Source organism: Bos indicus, chromosome 8, assembly GCF_029378745.1.
Source record: "Bos indicus isolate NIAB-ARS_2022 breed Sahiwal x Tharparkar chromosome 8, NIAB-ARS_B.indTharparkar_mat_pri_1.0, whole genome shotgun sequence".
Classification (NCBI taxonomy): Eukaryota; Metazoa; Chordata; class Mammalia; order Artiodactyla; family Bovidae; genus Bos; species Bos indicus.
The window spans coordinates 10,107,101-10,127,438 of NC_091767.1; the positions used below are offsets into that span (position 1 = coordinate 10,107,101).

General features: G+C 40.2%; 1 protein-coding gene across 3 annotated transcripts in view; it reads left to right on the top strand.

Moving 5' to 3' along the window:
- The window catches only part of FBXO16 (F-box protein 16), a 61,681-nt gene that overhangs the window by 22,132 nt on the left and 19,211 nt on the right, over positions 1-20,338 (top strand). For 2 of the 3 annotated variants that reach the window (XM_070794415.1, XM_019965830.2), the window contains exons 4-7: positions 4,429-4,635; positions 9,232-9,396; positions 13,090-13,322; positions 15,154-15,256. In XM_070794415.1, coding sequence (XP_070650516.1) covers positions 4,429-4,635; positions 9,232-9,396; positions 13,090-13,322; positions 15,154-15,256 — 708 coding nt within the window. Of the gene's footprint in view, positions 1-4,428; positions 4,636-9,231; positions 9,397-13,089; positions 13,323-14,500; positions 14,733-15,153; positions 15,257-20,338 lie in introns of those variants that run through there. The other variant, XR_011568000.1, reaches the window with a different exon arrangement.

A 20,338-nucleotide genomic window follows, 5' to 3' on the forward strand; every position in this document is an offset into this window, starting at 1 on the left:
TGTAATTATCTTTTTAATCTCTAGAGGGAAAGGTTTGAATGTTTTCTTTTATAGATTTCTTCAGCACTTTATAATCCTAATGTTCTTTTATATTCATTCTAAATCACTGTTCTTCAATCTGAGCCTGTTCTCTTCTTGTGGGCACCCATGAAAATAATTGAGCTGAACTCAGTCCTCCCAAATGTGCTTCCTGTCCTTGTTAATGTACAAACATGGTAACTTTATGCTTTGCAATTTAATTATTTGCATATTAATGATTTACCCCTCATGCTTAGTATTTTTAACATCACTATGATATTTTATAACAGGGGTCCCCAACCTCTGGGCCACAGACCCGTTGGTACCTCCCATCAGATCAGCAGTGGCATTGCATTAGAAATAAAGTGCACAATAAATGTAATGCTATGGTTTTTCCAGTAGTCATGTATGGATGTGACAGTTGAACCATAAAGAAGGCTGAGTAATGAAGTATTGATGCTTTTGAACTGTGGTGTTGGAGAAGACTCTTGAGAGTCCCTTGGACTGCAAGGAAATCAAACCAGTCAATCCTAAAGGAAGTCAGTCCTGAATATTCATTGAAAGAACTGATGCTGAAGCTGAAACTCCAATATTTTGGCCACCTGATGCGAAGAACTGACTTAGTTGCTGGGAAAGATTGAAGGCAGGAGGAGAAGGGGACAACAGAGGACCAGATGATAGGAAAACATCACTGACTCAGGACATGAGTTTGAGCCAGCTCCAGGAGATGGCGAAGGACTGGGAAGTCTGGCATGCTGAAGCCCATGGAGTTGCAAAGAGTTGGACGTGACTGAGCGACTGAACTACAACAAAATGTAATGCTCTTGAATCACCCCGAAGCCATCCCTCTCTGCCTGTTCCCCCAGTCTGTGGAAAAATTCTCTTCTATGAAACTGGTCCCTGGTGCCAAAAAGGTTGGGTACCACTGTTTATAATATTAGGACTTTTATACATATTTTCATTTATTTAATCTTCCCAGTAACTCTAAATTTAGATATAATTTATTCTCAATGTATAAATGAAGAAATTAAGAGGTTCTTAGTGAGACTCTGAATGGCCTCATTCCCAAAGCCCCCATGCATGCTTAATGCCATATTTTCTCTTATCATGTTGCTGAGCTGATCCACTATTGTGAGGCATTTGGGGTTATTTCTGATTTACTGTAGTGCTAATTATATCCCATAAAATTTTTTTCGTAACCTTAATCATCCTAGGTCCCCATGTAGCTCAGTTTCTACAGAGTAGCACGTAGCACCGCCCAAAGTAATTTTAAAGATGAATACCAATTTTCATGTTGTCTCTCAAAGAAAAGTCACAGGGGATCCAATTCAGAGCTCATAACAATACTTACCAGATCCCCTTTCTTCATTCCCCAGTTCTCTCACGCTGTATAACTGCCGGAAAGGCAGTGACAGTCTAAACCGCCACAAACTGCCTTCAAGCCAAAAGCCTGCAGCCCTCCTGTCTCCATATGCCCCCACTGGCTCCTTGTTTTAGAGATCACCGCAGCATCGTGGGCTGGTCCTTCCCCTGACCTTTACCACTCTGGTCTGGCTTCTCTATCACTCTAATAACCCATCCCCAAAGGAAAGACGTCTCATTTTATGTTAGTTGGAAATATGTTAGTTGGACTGTGCAGAAACAGGCCGAGAGGAAATCTGGGAACATTCATACATGAGTACATTTTATTCATTTATTTGTAAGTTAAGGTTTCTGATTTTTTTTTATTCATTTTAGAGTCCCCCCTCCCTCTTGAATGATAGTGTCCAAAGTGAGATTCATGAGCACTGAATAGATCTGGTAACAGTGAATAGTTTTTGTTTTATTTAAAAATCTTTGGTTTGGCTGCTCTGGGTCTTTGTTGCAGCACACAGGCTTTCTCTAGTTGTGGCATGTGGGCTCTTAGTTCCCTGAGCAGGTATCAACCCTAGTCCCTTGCGTTGGAAGGCAGGTTGTTTTTATGTATTTGTTTATGGCTGAGCTGGGTCTTCGTTGCTGTGTGCAGGCTTTGTCTAGGTGTTGTGAGCATGGGACCACTCCTCCCTACTTGCAGGATGCAGTCTTCCTACTGCAGTGGCTTCTCTTGTTGCAGAGCACAGGCTCTAGGGTGCTTGGGCTTCAGTCGCCGTGGCATGTAGGCTCAGCAGTTGTGACTCTCAGGCTTAGTTGCCCTGCAGCACATGGAATCATCCCAGACCAGGGATGGAACCCATGTCCCCTGCACTGGAGGATTCTTAACCACTGGACTACCAAGGAAGTCCCACAGTGAATGGTTTTAATCAAGAGGTACTCCAACTAATTAAAAAAAATAGATCCTATGATTATAAAGAAGCTGACTTGTCATAAGGTGTGTCAAAAATACATTTTTACTTTATATGCCTTTTTAGGTGGTCAATGTATTTTATGATTACAACTAAAGTATTATAAAATTCTGATTACTTTATAATAACTAGCAAATATCTATCAGTGAAATGCAACAACGTATAAAATACAAGTAGCCCCAAACTTCCATGTTTTCTCTTCTCTAGTGGACTAAAGAAGAAAAACAGAGATTTAGACTCTGATAACAGCTCCTTCAGCTGCTAGCTGTTCACATAAGAACCTTTCTTTTGATTTTGGCCAGCTCTCACGTTCTCATCTTTGATCAGTCACTGATCTTGGGACTGGCTTGGGGTCATCATTGGGGAAAATTGTGAAGTAACCCAAGCATTTGTTTGGGATGCCCCAGATTGCTTTGGCATGTACTTCCTGTCTCTGGCACTCTTTTTTTTCCAGGTCCTGCTATCGACTTTTCCTCTCCAATCATATCAATCATTTTCATATTAGTAGGACTTTAACTGGGGCTTCCCAGGTGGTGCTAGTGGTAAAGAGTCCGCCTGCAAATGCAGGAGACCCAGAAGACGCAGGTTCGATCCCTGGGTTGGGAAGATCCCTTGGAATAGGAAATGGCACCCCATCCCAGTATTCTTGCCTGGAAAATTCCATGGACAGAGGACCGTAGCGGGCTCAGCAAAGACTCAGACAAGAGTGAGTGACTGAGAACACACACACACACACACACACACAGGACTTTAACCCTATATACTCCCCCTTCTCAGAGATATTTGCTCGTATTGCCTTATCTCTAATTGTGAACGCAAAGGTTTGTTTCTGGTCCTGGAGTTTTAATCACTAATGAGCTGATATAGAAACTGCAGGGGGAGACTGACTGCCCAGGTGTCTTCTCTTAAGGTTGTACTGGCTTAAGATGCTTTGGCTTAGCAACTTTTTGGCTTTACAGTGATGCAAAAGTGATAGACGTTCAGTAGACACCATATTTAAAATTTTGTATTTGGGTTTTTTTAGGAGGGGTGGCTAGCCATGTGCAGTAGGAAACTCATTTATGGTGCTGGGCAGCCAGTGAGCCACAGCTCCCAGTCAGCCACTCGGTCACAAGAGTACAGGCCAAATACACTTAAAACCATCAGTACCTAGACAGCCATTCTGGCTTCACATTCGGTGTGCTTGTGTACATGCTAAGTTGTGTCAGTCGTGTCCAACTCTGTGCAACCCCATGGACTGTAGCCCACCAGGCTCCTCTGTCCATGGAACTCTCCAGGCAAGAATACTGGAGTGGGTTGCCATTCCCTACTAAGTCAATAAATTACATGAACTAGTCAACACTTTATTATAAAATAGGCTTTGTCGTAGATGATTTTGCCCAACTGTAGGCTCATGTGAGGGCTTTCCTGGTGTCTCAGTGATAAAGAATACCCCTGTCAATGCAGGAGACTTAGGTTTGATCCCTGGGTCAGGAAGATCGCATGGAGGAGGGCATGGCAACCCACTCCAGTATTCTTGCCTCGAGAATCCCATGGACAGAGGAGCCTGGTGGTCAACAGTTCATAGGGTCGCAAAAGAATTGGACATGACTGGGTGACTAAACAACAGCAACAAGCATCAGGGTTCATGTAAGTGTTCTGAGCACATTAAGGTAGACTGGGCTAAGCTAGGATGTGTGGTAGATTAAGTGTATTACATGCGTTTTTAATTTATGATATATTCAATTTGTGATGGATTAATTGGGATATAGCCCCATCAGAAGTTAAAGAAGATTTATATTTTACAAGTCTATATATATTCTCAGTTTATGACTATGACCAGCTCCCAAATTTTTCTGTAACTCCAAGTTTTGAGGTCAGGTGCACATCTGTGTCCACACCGGCCTTGCTTGGGCTCACACACACAAATGTGAGAAAGAACAGGTAGGTGGCAAAACGTGGGGTGTACTCGTTGGGGAAAGAAATGCATGCAGTTCGTTAGGAATAAGTTACTAAACTTTCTATGCAGTTCTTTCTCTCTCTCTGGTGTCAGACTAAACCTGGAGCTTTTTTTTGTTGTTGTTCTGCTTTGCTTTTTTCTTTTTTCCAGTTTGACAAATGGACAGACACTCAGAGGAGAAGAATCCTGACAAGCCTGTTAGAACGCTGCTCCCTGTCACAGCAAAAGTTCTGCTGTCGAAAGCTTCAGGAGAAAATTCCAGCAGAAGCTCTGGATTTTACTACCAAGCTGCCAAGGGTGTTATCTTTACATATCTTTTCTTTCCTGGACCCTCGAAGCCTTTGTCGTTGTGCACAGGTACAGATGAAGAAGCAGTGTTGGGTGTTCTGTAAAGACAGCCTAGAAAACACTGAACCTTGAGGGAAAAAAAGAAAGCATGTGTACAAAACCGAGCACTGACAAGACGCTCACTACGTTTAGTTTGTGCAGTTTGAATTAGCCCCATCGCTTTGTGTCTGGTTGTGCATTTAGTGCTCAAAGGGGAGAAAAAGTAAGCCATCACTAAATGTCCATAAAATAGTATTAGCCAGTTGGGGAAGTGTATACACATGTATATAATGGTTCATCAGCAGAATAGTCTTATACTGCACAGCAGAGGACCATAGTGTAGAGTGCAGGCCATTCATAAATAGAAAAGCTCGAAATAAGATGCTAATGTGATAAATACACGGAGAAGGCAATGGCACCGCACTCCAGTATTCTTGCCTGGAAAATCCCATAGACGGAGGAGCCTGGTAGGTTGCAATTCATGGGGTCGTGAAGAGTTGGACACAACTGAGGGACTTCACTTTCACTTTTCACTTTCATGCATTGGAGAAGGAAATGGCAACCCACTCCAGTGTTCTTGCCTGGAGAATCCCAGGGACAGGGGAGCCTGGTGGGCTGCCGTCTATGGGGTCGCACAGAGTCGGACACGACTGAAGCAACTTAGCAGCAGCAGCAGCAGGGAAGGAAGGCTTTGTGAGTGATCTATAATATTCAGAGCCTCAAAAGAAAATGTATAACTTAAAATCTTGCTTTATTTATTGTATATATTTTGTATATATATTATATATGCTTTATAAATAAAGCAAGATTTTAAGTTGTGATTATAAAAATTAAAATTTTCCCCATAGAGAAGAAAACTGTCAATAAATAGAAACAGTAAACAGGAGGGAATTCCCTGGTAGTGGTTAGGACTCAGTGCTTTCACTGATGAGGGCTCAGGTTCAACCCCTGTTTGGGAAACTAAGAACCCACAAGCTGCTGCAGTGTGCCCCCCCTCCAAAAAAAATTAAGATAAACAGGGGAAAAAACATATTGCCAGCAAAGGGGTAATTTTCTTATTTTCTAAAGAACAACTATAAATCTACATTAAGAAGAAAAAGAAATCAAAGCCTGGCAGAAAAATGAGCAAAGGAAGTAAACAAATAGTTCACAGAGAGAGAAGCAGATCTTTCTAAAATCGGTAAAACGCTTAGCTTCGTTTTCATGCCATCTTTTGTGACTCAGATGGATTGAGTTTCTTTGTTTCTTCTTTTAGTTTCTTTTTTAATGATCATATTTTATATTGTTGGGGGTGTGGGGAAACAAGCACCTTCATATGTTGTTGGCAGATAAATTGATGCAAATACCAAGGAGAGCAATTTGGTAGTGTTCAATTTTTAAACAAAGATTCCTGGACATTCCCTGGCGACCCACTGGTTAGAACTCTGTGCTTTCACTACCAAGGATGTGAGTTTGATCCCTAGTCGGGGAACTGAGATCCTGCATGCCATGCTGCTGCTGCTAAGTCACTTCAGTCGTGTCCGACTCTGTGCGACCCCATAGACGGATTCTCTAAGCAAGAATACTGGAGTGGGTTGCCATTTCTTTCTCCAATGCATGAAAGTGAAAAGTGAAAGTGAAACTGAAGTCGTGTCCGACTCCCAGCGACCCCGTGGACTACAGCCTTCCAGGCTCCTCTGTCCATGGGATTTTCCAGGCAAGAGTACTGGAGTGGGGTGCCATTGCCTTCTCCAGCATGCCATGAGACATGGCTAAAAACTTTAAAAAAAATTTTAATTAAAAAAAATTAGATTACCTTTGGCCAGTAGTTCCACTTCTTGGAATTTGTCAGATGCCTATACTTCAACACATGCAAAATTTATGTCTGTATAAGAATACTGCATCATTGTTTGTAGTAGCAAAAGGTTGGAAACAATGGAAATGTCTGCTAATAGCAGACTGGTTGCAACCATCTCCGCAATCAATAAAAAAACAAAGGTGCAGAATTGTCCTACCATTTTGGAAAGAAGAAAAGAATGTACCCATATTTGTTAACCTTCTGGAATGGCACACAAGAAGCCAGTCACAATGGTTGCATTCAGGAGGGAAATGAGTGGCTAGATGACAAGGATGAGAGAGGTTTTTTTTTTTTTACTTTTTTTTTTTACCATGTGCCCCTTGGTATCTTTGTATTTAGTATTGATGTACACATATTACTTATTCTAAAAATGAAACAATTTGTTTAAAAAATAAAAGCATAGTGTTTTAAATGCCCAGTAATAGAGTATCATTCAGCCATATAATGAATTATTAGGCAGTCATTAGAAAACATGTTTTGGAAGAACAGAGATGCTTATTATGTGTAAAATGAAGAAAGCATGATTTTAAATTGCATGCAGTTTCCCAATTTTGCTTTCATATATACCTGAAAAACAGAAAGGAAAATAACTCTACCAGCTTGTTAATAATGTTTGGTCATCTCTGATTGACAGGGTTCTTGGTATTGTTTTTTCTTCCGGTTTCTCAGAATTTTCCATGTTTTTCACAATGAGAATGTTACCATTCCAGGGAAATGTGATACGAAATAGCTAATCTTATCATTTATGTGTACCATATGTCATTCTTGGTAGATTTCAGCGTCGTATTTTATTCCCAGAACTGACTGTGAGGCAATTGGTCTTTAGCTAGATTCAAAGTAAACAATAAAGTCATTGCACCAAGATGAGCTTTGAGCTGTTTAAAAATGTGGTGGGGATTGTCTTACAATTTTGAAAGCTCTTACCTACCCTCAATTTTCCTCATTCCTGTTTAGTTTTAAACAAAAAAAAGCAGCAAAAATCAAAAACAAAGCAAAAATTTATCTACCTCCAGTGCAGAGGGGGAACCCCAACTTAACTACCCGGGTCTAAACCAGATCTAAGTCAAAAGAGAAAAAGGGTGAGAATTAAGAAAAACTTTCTCCCCATCCCCTCCCTCCCAAACTCCACATCTTGATTGAATTAACTACCCATATGAGGATTAAGGGCAGTGCAGTTTCATTCTGGGTTGCATAAAGTGGTTGTGATCTCCGTTTCTGCCTGCAGTGTTGTATCAGATCCTCTAAGCCTTTTCCTCCATCTAGATCCTGAACCTACTATTTCTCCTGATTGTGCCCACTTCTGCTTCCCTCTCCCCTACATGTCTTATCTTCAGCCCATAAAATAATCCTGGATGTAATCAGAACTCCATACACAATGGATGGAAGGAGGGAGGAAGAGAGACAGATAAACAGATGGATGGGTAGCAAGTTCCATTACAGAGTGTTCTTCTCCTTTTGGGGGCCCTGAAACATTATTTATTATTGAGTTAACCTTGAAAAAGAGGCCAATTTCCAAGGATGAAATGAATGTGAAGATTAGCTATCATCTCTGCAATTCCTGATAAGAGACATGGAATGCCTAGTCTCAACTTTATATATGGACTTGACTCTAGTTTCTACTAAGACTTATTTAAAACCTGGAATAAATTATTTTAAACACGACTACACATAATAGGGTCACCTCCACTGTTTGCTGGATGTATAGGATTGACCATAATGCTATGAAAATGGAATGTACTGAATACTTAAAAAAAAATTATTTATTTGGCTGCACAAGGTGTCTGTTGCAGCACGTGGGATCCAGTTCCCTAACCAGGGATCAAACCCTGGCCCCCTGCACTGAAAGCATAGAATCTTAGCCACTAGACCACCAGGGAAGTCCCCAGGATAAATACTTAATGCTCTATTGAATCTTAAAGGCTATTTAGGACATACCAATATAGTATTAGTCATTGTGTTCCCTTTATAAAATTTATATTTAGTTAAATCATAAGAATGGAGGGAAAACAGAAGAATATCATGAAAAAAATAAGCAATGTACCAACCGGAGTTTCTGTAGCCTTCATATAACTTTCATATGCAGACTTCCAGAGATCTTTAGAAAGTTCCAAAGTCTTATCTGAAGCTTAGTTTCCCCATTTGCAAGGGGACAATATTAATTATACTGCCCTTCAGGTTGTGACGAGGATGGTTAATAGGTGCTCGATAAATATTAGTTGACTTGGATTCTGTCTGAATTAACATTTAAAAAAAAGAAAAAGCGGTACAGTGCTCTGTGAGAAGCTGGAGGGATGGGATGGGGGGGAGGTGGAAGTGGTGTTCAGGTAGAGGGGACACATGTATACCTATGCCACTGTATGGCAAAACCATCATAATGTTGCAAAGTAATTATCCTCCTATTAAAATAAATAAATAAAAATTAAAAAAAAAATCCTCCTGCCTGGTTAGGAAGCACTTCAGGTAGGAGGTAACTTAGCTGTGATTTGGAGGAAAAGGACCAAAAAGAAACTAGTTGTGAATTCCAGGCCTGGTTTATCTAGTTAAAATTATGTTTGCTCTGATTCATTCATGGGCTTCCCCAGTGGCTCAGCGGTAAAGAACCCGCCTGCAATGCAGGAAACACAGAGAAGTGGGTTCGATCCCTGGGTCAGGAAGATCGCCCTGGAGGAGGTCACGGCAACCCACTCCAGAAAAAAAAAAAAGAAGTTCTCTCAGTACCAGGGTGACAGCTCAAAACCTAGAGAAAGTGGACATATAAACTGAATAGTTTTTTCACATTGTTTTTCCAGGTGAGCTGGCATTGGAAGAACTTGACTGAACTGGATCAGCTCTGGATGCTAAAATGTTTACGGTTTAACTGGTACATCAATTTCTCCCCAACCCCCTATGAGCAGGGTGTATGGAAGAAGCATTATATTCAAATGGTCAAAGAACTCCATGTTACCAAGCCCAAGGTAAATTTGGGAAAAGAAGCAACAGAATTACTAACATCAGCTACTTAGGAATTCTGGAACTAAGTTGGGGAAGGCCTTTGGTTCAAAAGAAATATACCATGACTACAAAATTCCCTTGTTCTAAGAACTCAACAGCTCTTTTCAAGATATCCATGTTAGTTGAAAGTCATCTGACACAAACCACAGTTCCACCTAGGTTAGGACTTGGAGCTCCTCATTCTCTCTGGATTCCTGGATTTCTGTGTCTCTAATGCCTACAGAACACAATTCTGACACAATTCTGCACATTCTGTGGGTAATGTGCAGTATTTATTACCTATGGGTCATCAAATTTTACTTAACCAATTCAAGTTTTCTGTGATTCTACCAGGCAAACTGAAGTTTATGTTTCTATCACTTATAAAGAAAAGTTTTGCAATAAATTAGTAATTAGGAAAGGGCATAATGGGCATATTAAAATTCTTTTTACTTTAGAAACTAGCAATGTAAAGTCCTTACATAGAATCATAAACAGTAAATAATATGAGCATACATTTTTCTAATGGGTTTCTATGCATTATAACCAATGTTTATGTTCATTCTTATAGTCACAGTTAATTAGATAACTTATGGGAAATTTTTATGAGCTTTTTCTTTATGGCATGATCTATATACATGCAGAGTTGTGCATCGTTTTGTATAATAGAAGAGTTCCTGAAAATTATGTGTAAATTAAAATTTTTTAATTATTTTTAAAACCACAGGGATTTTTTTTTTATAGAAAAGCTGCAGTGAGTCCTTTTTGAATTGAAGAATCCTTTTGAAATACGAATAGTTGGTTCTTAATATGCTCATTTACGTTTCCTGTTATTGTGTTTACTTGAAGTAGAAACCCTCTACATTTAATATAGTAATAAACTGCATAATTAATACTGTTATAATTACAATGATAAAAGCAGCCTTTCTGATTTCAATGATGGCTGTTCTTCATGAGAATTTCTTTTAAAAAGAAAAATTTTCAGTGCAGTGGTAGAGGAGTTATTTTAAAAATTATAATAGTTATGACTCCTTTTATCACAAGGCTTTCCTTAACTCTCATTCAAAGTCACTCATAGGCAGGGAAAGGCTTCATAGCTGAAGCTTGGGCTGTTCTGGGGCAGAGGAGAGAAAAGTGATTAACCAGGTTGTAGAATGAAAAAAGGTTTTGAATGGGGAGGGAGGAGGGAGGAGGGTTCAGGATGGGGAACACATGTATACCTGTGGTGGATTCATTTCGATATTTGGCAAAACCAGTACAATATTGTAAAGTTTAAAAATAAAATTTAAAAAAATAAAAATAAAAAAAGAAAGAAAAAAGGTTTTGAGTATTGTATGTAATACTGATTTTAATACTTGGTCTTCAACAATAACTCTTTTTCCAGAAACTATTTATGCACTTCCCTGGTGGCTCAGATAGTAAGGAATCCACCTGCAATGCAGGAGGTGCAGGTTTGAGCCCTGGGTCGGGAAGATCCCCTGGAGAAGAGAATGGCAACCCATTCCAGTATTCTTGCCTGGAGAATCTCCATGGTTGGAGGAGCCTGGTGGGCTACAGTCCATAGGATTATAAAGAGTCTGACATTACTGAGCAACTAACACACACATATTTTAAAATAATGAATAGTTCTGATATAAGAAAATTGACAAATTGTTGCTTAGTATTTAATTTCTTTAGGGAGTACTTTGTTATAGTAAATTTCAGTTTTTCTATCAAAGAAAAAATTGGCAAATTAAACCCAGTAATATATAAAAAAAAGAATAATGTATGACGACCAAGTGGGATGTATCCAAAGAGAGTAAGGTTCGCATAATATTCAAAAATCAGTCCATGTAATTCACAGAATAAAAGAGAAAAGATATATGGTCATTTCAATATATGCAAACAAAAGCATTTAAAATTTTTTCAACTTTCAAATTTTTTGTTTACTTAACAGAAAAGTCATCAGTGTTCATTATTATCTATTTTGTTAATTGGTCAATATATTGTACTTTTCAAAATTAATGATGTTTATTTATATATATAGTTACTAGCATTCATGCCTAAATTTTATCCCCTGAAACTGCTTTTTTATTATCATGTATTCTTTATTACCAGTGGTAATAAAAAAAATAAGATGGACATTCATTTCATTTTTCTGAGTTTATATTGAATGAAATCAATTTTTGCTGGAAGAGGTCTTGTTTAACACCTAGTCTATGGAGAAGGAAATGGCAGCGCACTCCAGTGTTCTTGCCTGGAGAATCCCAGGGACAGGGGAGCTGGTGGGCTGCCGTCTATGGGGCCGCACAGAGTCGGACACAACTGAAGCGACTTTGCAGCAGTCTATGGCCAAGGACACAGACCGATAGTTACCACATTGAATACGAAGTACTATTCTGTAATAGAAATATGTACAAAGAGCAGTTGAAACAAGGGTAAGAAACTAACTGATTCTGCTTGCAGGAACTTGGGGAATTTTTAAATTTTCACAAACAATTTAAGCAAACCAATTTACTGAGCAAAGCTTCCCTAATCTCTTAAAGAACAAAAATTAAGGCTTTAATGGCTTCTTAATATAGCAATACCTCTTCCCTTAGGCTGCAACTGCATAAAAACCCTTATGAATTTTATACACACAAAAAAGAGACTTTCATTTTGGGCAATTAAAAAATAGACTTTCAAAAAAAAATAGACCTTCATTTCCCAATTCTTTGGAAATGGCTAAAGTTTTGATAATTGATAAAATCTATAGTTTACCCCTGCATAATGGAAATTGTCTCTGTGTTTTAGATAGGTAGGACAGGGTACTGTTTTTAAGAATGTATATGTTTATAAACAAATTAACTGCAGTTGTGGAATAACTGTATAATGATATGGTAGGAGAGGTGTCAATACAGGATAGAGAAGTTCATTGTGTGGGCTTGAAGCTGGAGAGTCCTGGATTCAAATTCTGAACCTGTATCTTACTACTTTTGTCTTAATAGTAGTAGTGGAAAAATTAATCAGTTTATCCTACCTTCAGTTTTCTCTTCTGTAAAATGAAAGTAGTTATGATTACCTTTTAAAGTTATTATGAAGGTTAAATAAAGTAATGTAGGAACAGGAATTTCCTGGTGGTCCAGTGGTTAAGACTCTGTGCTTCCAACGTAAGGGGTGCAGGTTCGATCCCTGGTAGTGGGAACTAAGCTCCCGCATGCCTCACTGTATAACCCGCCCCCCTCAAAAAATAATAATATGCAGGAATACTTCCTGAGACAGTGCCTGGCACATACAAGTACCTCTGGGTTGGTGCTTCTGTAATCATTGCTACCATTATCAATGCCATCATGGTGATTATGATAATGCTGATTTTCTTAAAGCATTTATTTATTTATTCATTTTTGGTTGCAAAGGGTCTTCATTACTGCCTTTGGGCATTCACTAGTTGCAGAGAGCAGGGGCTATTCTCTACCTTCCATGCTCAGGATTCTTATTGCGATGGCTTCTCTTGTTGCAGAGCACAGACTCTAGAGCTCTGGCTCAGTGGTTGTGGCACACGGGCAGGTGGAATCTTCTTGGACCAGGGATTGAACCAGTGTCCCCTGCGTTGGCAGGCAGATTCTTAATCACTAGACCTCCAGGGAAGTCCATGTTCTTTGTTTTATTTTTGTTTTTATTACAGTGTTTTGAGAACAGAAATTATTTTCTCCTTCTAGACACCTCCAAAAGATGGGTTTGTGATCGAGGATGTTCAACCCATTAGAAGCAGTTCTCCAGAGGGAAAGCTGTCTCCTTCATCCGCTTTCCGATCCTCTTCCTCTTTAAGAAAGAAGACCCACCCAGGGGAGAAAGAACTCCCACCTTGGAGGTCTTCTGACAAGCATCCAACTGATATCATTCGCTTCAATTACCTGGACAACTGTGACCCCATTGAACACAGCTGGCAAGGGTAAGAACTGTGCCCTTCTCCATCTCTTTCCTTTTAGAAACAATTTACTGGCTCTTTGGTCTATGAAAAGATGAAAACAGAAGCTACTGTGAAATACAAATACTTTTCACTGGTGGTGGTGGTTTAGTCACTGAGTCATGTCAGACTCTGTGCAACCCCATGGACTGTAGTCCACCAGGCTCCTCTGTCTATGGGGACTCTCCAGGCAAGAATACTGGAGTAGGTTGCCATTCTCTTCTCCAGGGGATCTTCCCAACCCAGGGATCAAAACTGCATCTGCTGCATTGCAGGTGAATTCTTTACTGCTGAGCCACCAGGGAAGCCCCAAGAAGCAAAAAGTGATTGAAAGTAAATGAACCTTTATTGGTAAATTTGACCTTTTCTTTAGGATTTGTTTGCATTTTGTAGCTGTAATGCTTTCGTTACAGCTTCTTTTAATATTTTAATACCTCAAATTCCAATCCAGCACCATAGGGTTCATTATAGTCTTTTCCTTTTCTGTATTTGCGCCTCCCTTCTGTGACATTGATATACATACATATATTTGATTATATATATTATATGATTATATATGATATATATGATTATATTATGTATATTATATATGATTATATTATATATATGGTTATGATTATATATGTACATACATAATTTTGTATGGGCTTCCCTGGTGGCTCAGAACCCACCTACAGTGTGGGAGACCTGAGTTCCATCCCTGGGTTGAGAAGATTCCCTGGAGGAGGGCATGATAACCCACTCCAGTATTCTTGCCTGGAGAATCCCCATGGACAGAGGAGCCTGGCGGGCTACAGTGCATGGAGTCACAAAGAGTTGGATACAACTGAGCGACTAATCACAGTACAGCATAATTTTGTATAAAAAATATATTATATGAAGTATACACATAGAGAATATATTTACTTAACAAATTCTGGAAGTAATTTCTGAATTGCTAACTCATATCATTGTCAAAACAAATTTGCTAACTAGAATTCAATGTTTGTTTCTGGTTCATTTTGCCTTTAGCCTGAGGGTATATACTCATAATAATAATAATGTGGATCTATACTTTATCCTATTATATGCAAGCATTTTAAAAAACAAATATTAATGTTAATACAAACAATAAGATTACTGAAAACAGTTTAAGATGTCTTTGCCTGTGTTTTTGTCCTTAGGATATGTTCTACTAAGGCTATTCAGACAAATGACTGTGTTTAAAGTCCCATGAAGTTATTCCTTTGTGTGGGGTAACACCATCAGCTGTTTTTAGATTTTTGGAATTTTTTTCTTTTATTTCATAATTTTGAGATGGTTCCAAAGTCAAATATACAAAACAAAGTGTATCTGGAGAAGTCTCCAATACTGTTTCGTGTTCCTAATTGGATCACAGGGGAATCCTACGGATAGGTAACTATTTTTTAAAATGTCCTTACATTTAAAAAATCATAAAGGAGGGGAGTGGGGCGGATGAAAAAAATATAAACAAATACAGACACATGCACCCCTTTCTGAAAGAAATGGTGTCACACAATACATACCACTTTATCCCACTTCTTTCTTCCTGTAACAATATATCCAGGAGCTCACTCCACAGGTAAATAAAGAAATACTCTGGCCTCCTTTTTACAGCCCACAGTCCTCCATTGTGTGGATGTGTCAGAGTTTATTCAACCCCTTCTCTATTGATAGACACTTGGCTTGTTTCCAGCTGAGTGAAGATAATCTTTTAAACCACAGGAACAACAAAATCAAATAGACAAACAGCTGTGCCAACCACCAAAGCTTTAAAATGGTATTTATAATTTTCCCAATGCTCTCCAATTAACAGAAGAAGGAAAAGACATGAAATGACCCCAGCTTTCAACCGACAGTCACGTGATAAGAAAAATAAATCACAGGACAGATCTAAACTAAGAAAAGCACAGTCGCTGGTAAGTATTGCTTACAAAACATCCCCACCCCCGCAATGTTAATGAAAAACGCTGGATCTCTATAGTCCTATTCTTGAGATTGATTTCTTTTTTTAATGGGAATCATCAAGTAATGGTTTAAATTCTGGTCTCTGACACTGACTGGCTAGCTGTGTGACCTTGAAGATGCCCTTTATTTAATCTCTCTGAGCCTCGGTTTTTTTAAAAGCTTGGATGGATTGATGTGTGTGAATCTGCTTTGAAAACTATACAATTTAAAGGAAGTATTATTATCATTGTTTCTTTCTTTTTCTGTGAGTCCTTTGGGGTCAGAGAGGGGAGCCTATAGAAATTTCTCTGTAGAAATTACTTATCTGTAGAATGTAAGTTCCACTGACCTAAGAAAGAGGTATTGTGCTGTGCTCAGTCGCTCAGTTGTGTCCACCTCTCTGCGGTCCCATGGACTGTAGCCCACCAGGCTCCTCTGTCCACAGAATTTTCCAGGCTAGAATACTGGAAGGGATTGCCTTTTTCTATTCCAGGGGATCTTCCTGACCCAGGGATCAAGCCCACCTTCTCTTGCATCTCCTGCATTGGCAGGAGAATTCTTTACCACTCGCACCACCTGGCAAGCCCAAGAAAAAGATATTGAGTTGGCCAAAAACTTCATTCTGGTTTTTCCCTAACATCTTATGGAGAAACCCAAATGTTTTGGCCAGCCCGATACGTGTTCCGCAGCTGTTCTGTCAGCAGTGGAACATGATGAGAAAAGTGCATTCTAAATAGCTTCAGGGAAAAAAATGAATTAAGAACCTTTCTTCCCCTAATTAAAAAATAGCTAATTGACAACCTAATAAAAGTCAGTGGTTGTGACTAGGGAGCATTATTATTTCAGAGCAGAATTTCCCAAATTGTGGTTCTGTACCCCCAGTGGATCCCTTTCAGCACATATGAGAGTCTTTGGAGCCAAGTAGAAGGGAATAAGGGTGGAATAAAAAGTTTCCATTAGTAGTACAGATTTAGAAAAAGGCTGCAGATACACACTAAAGGAAAATTAATATCAAATGGGTGTCAGTTGGGAGAAGGATAAGTGTGTACTCATGAATAAATCACTTTTATAGCTCTCCTTTAAAGCTTAATTACTTTCTGTTTCAATGCATTTTCAAGTGTTATGTTCCAAAAAGAGAGAGAGAGAGATGAGCTTTTTGGAATAGGTTAGTCTATATTCTGAGGAGACAATCTGGTTGGACGGGATGAGACTTATCACAGACATATGTACGGAGGCCCAAGGGAATGAGGAAGCTTAAAATAGAGCAGTAAAATTGTCAGTGAAAACCATTAATTGGGAAAAATAACTATGAAGTTTATCACCCGAGCCACTCAGGCATGCGGCCGCCTAGTTGCCGGCCCCTCCTCAGCCAGAAGTGAAGAGAAATCTGGAGGAGAACAGGGAATTTGCAGGAAGATAAAAGTTGGTGACGTATGCTTACAAACTATGAGCACAGTCGGACGTTTCTCTGGCTTAAAAAAACAAAACAAAAATCAAAGGCTAAACAGAAACCCTCCCTCTGGGTTTTTGACATTCACCATCTGTCACCCTCTAGCACGGCTTGCTTAAGTTAAAATAGTCATAAATTAAAGACTTCAAAAGTTGTGCTCATTCAAGCTGAAAGAGAAACCAGGGCAAAGTAAACAAGGATGGAACACCATTAAGCTATGAGTAGGTGAAGTGTGCGATTATATGGACCTACTTGTGTGTGTTATTTTCTCAGTCATGTCTGACTCTTTGCGACCCCATGGACTGTAGCCTGCCAGGCTTCTCTGTCCATGGAATTCTCCAGGCAAGAATACTGGAGTGGGTTGCCATTTCCTCCTCCAGGGGATCTTCCCCATCCAGGGATCGAACCTGGGTCTCCTGCATTGCAGGTGCGTTCTTTAAAATCTGAGCCACCAGGGAAGCATACTTGTGTGGTTTTTGTAAATGTGCTAATTAAAATCACTATTTCTGCTTAATTATGATAGGGAGCATTACGACATAATTAAACCCTCTAAAAGTGTTTGACTCCACATTGGTGTCTGTGATGTGCCTGCATGCTCAGTCTTGTCTGACTCTTTGCGACCCCATGAACTGTAACCTGCCAGGCTCCTCCTTTCCATGGAATTTTCCAGACAAGAATACTGCAGTGGGTTGCCATTTCCTACTCCAGGAGATCTTTCAGACCCAGGGATCCAACCTGAGTCTGCTGCATCTCCTGCCTTGGCAGGCAGAGTCTGTACCACTCTGCCACTGGGGGAGCCTTGTGGCTGTTCAGGCCACAGACTGTGGGTAGCTAAGGCCCCCTCCCTCCACTGCGCCAGTTTCCACCACCGCCCACCACATCCCTCCCTCGGAGGAAAGGGGCAACCTCCTACATGAGGCAAGGTGATTGTGAAAATGAAATACTAGCTATGGGGCCTGAGACAAGAGGAACTGGGTTTTGAGGAAATTCATTTAGGGGACATAAAGAAAGTAAGGAGTAAATAAAATCTGACAATAAAATGGATAATGAAGGACCTACTGTACAGCACAGGGAACTCTGCTTAATGTTATGCGGCAGCCTGGATGGGAGAGGGGTTTGGGGGAGAATGGACACATGAATACGTATGTCTGAGTCCCTTTGCTGTCCACCTGAAGCCATCACAACATTGTGAATCGGCTGTACTCTAGTGTAAAATAGAAAGCTGAAAACGAAACAGAAACGACAAGTGCAGCTGTGGAGAGAGTGTGGTAGACACAGCCCAGGTGTGATTAAAGTGGAGAAAATCACAGATTCATTAGATAGAAAGTTCTTGCATCATTTAGACAGGTTTATCTAGGAAGATTCAGGAGGAACTAGAGAAACAGGGGAGCCGGAAAAACTTAGGGGAGCGCCTTACAGAGCCAGGATGAGAAGGACAGATCACCAGCGCCCAGGGAGGACCTGAGGCCTGAGCACTGGCGTGCACCCTGCCCCTCAAAGTGGGAAGAGGCATGTGACTCTAGGAGAGGTTAAAGCTTTGTGAGATGGGGCGGTTAGAAGACAAACAGCGCGGGTGTGAAGGACAAAGAACATTCCTTTGAATATCCCCAAACTTTTTGGCACCAGGGACCATGTTTCATGAAAGAGAATTTTTCCCATGAATTGGGGAAGGGGGCATGGTTTCAGGATGATTCAAGTGCATTACATTTATTGTTCACTTTATTTTTATTATTATTACATCAGCTGCACCTCAGATCATCAGGTATTAGATCCCGGAGGTTGGGGACCCCTCTCTCGGCTCTCTCTCCAGGGCACGGCTATCAGGTCACTGAGGCATCGTCACTGTTTGCCTGTCATTACTTAGAATGAGTTATTAGAGTCCTCCCTCTAAACAGAAACATTCTCAAGGAAACAGTTTCAAATCTGTGTGTATTGCTGTGAGTTGGTGATGTTTTCTACTATTATTAGGTTTGAGTTTCAAGGGTACCTGATTCCCCTTTTAATTCTAGCACTGCCTCATCATAGCTGCTTCACTGAACCACCTTTTGGTGTGAATCCTTGATAGAAGCTAGGCTTCCCATGTGGCTCAGTGGTAAAGAATCCGCCTGCCAATACTGGAGACATGGGTTTGATCCCTGGGTTGGGAAGATTCCCCTGGGAGACGAAATGACAACCCACTCCAATGTTCTTGCCTGGGAAAATCCTATGGACAGAGGAGCCTGGCGGGCTACAGTCCGTGGGGTCCCAAAGAGTTGGACACGACTGAGCGACTCTCTGTCTATTCGATCACTGATGCTTTATCATTTTGAAGGTGATTTATTAAAATTATATAAACATCAAGGTATGTTCATTACCATTAGTTTTTTGTTGTGGTGGTTGTTTGTTTGTTTTGCTTTTTGGCCACACCATGTGGCACATGGGATCTTAATTCCCTGACCAGGGATTGAACCTCTGACCCCTTGTATTGGACGCCCAGAATCTTAACCATTGGACCATTAAGAAAGTCCCATCATTAGTTATAATAAAATTCCAGACAGAACAAAGCCATGAAAAAATATAAGCACCACGGGACAGCCAGGTGCCACCTTAAACTTCAGAGATTTTCCCATCTTGAGTAAACACATGAAAAAAATACTTTAAAAAAATCTTAACAGCTGGCCCCATGATTCCTTTTTGGGAAGAAGAAGGAGGGAGCTGTCTCCTTAGGGGAAAGCCACTAAGGAGCAAATGCTACAAGCACCTGGACTCCAGGAGAGGGAAAACCTGCCAGGCTGGAGATTAGAGGGGAGTGGGGGCAGAGGGCGGAGAGGAAAGAAATAAGACCAGGAAAGAAAAGCCAGCCGGATGGAGGGAAGCTAAGCCCGGGCAGGGGAAAATGAAAGTGTTAGATGGTAACCCAGCCATTCCCAATCAAATTTGTTCCCTATTACTGGGATGTAAAAAGCCTGCTTTCCATCTCTTTAGAAAATTATACTCAATTTACACATGGAAGCAAGATCTCAGTAGACTAGAAACCAAGAAAGCCCTTCAGGACTATTTACAAAAACCAAGGGGGGGAGGGCGGGACTTCCCTGGCAGTCCAGTGGTTAAGACTTCATGCTTCCAAGGGGTGAAGGTTTAATCCTTGGTAAGGGAACTAAGATCCCACACACTGAGCTTGGCCAAGGAGGGGGGAAAAATGCTATCCTTAAAAATAAAACCAAGAGGGGTGGGCTTTGGGCTTCCCAGGGCTGGAATTGGGACCCAGCTGAGCTGACATCTTGTTTTTTGTCTGTTTTTTGTTTTTCTTTTTTTCCTACCAAGTTAAGTATAAAAACAAATACCTTTTTGTCTCATGCTCAACTTTTTTTCTTGAAGGTTAGAAGTCCTCACTTTCCAGGTTTTGATTTAGCCAAGGATTTCAAAAAGCTTTCTGTTCACAGTGTTCAGCTAAATACAAGTAACAAAAGCTTCTAATTGCCTGCTTACTCTAATTGCTTTAGATAAGACCTTATCTTGCCTGGTGCTCCTCCCCTTAACTCCAGCCTCTGTGGTTACCATCTTGACCTCCTTTCAGGATAACTTGATTCTTAATGTCCTGATTGTTTTTTAATAGTCTTTAAGC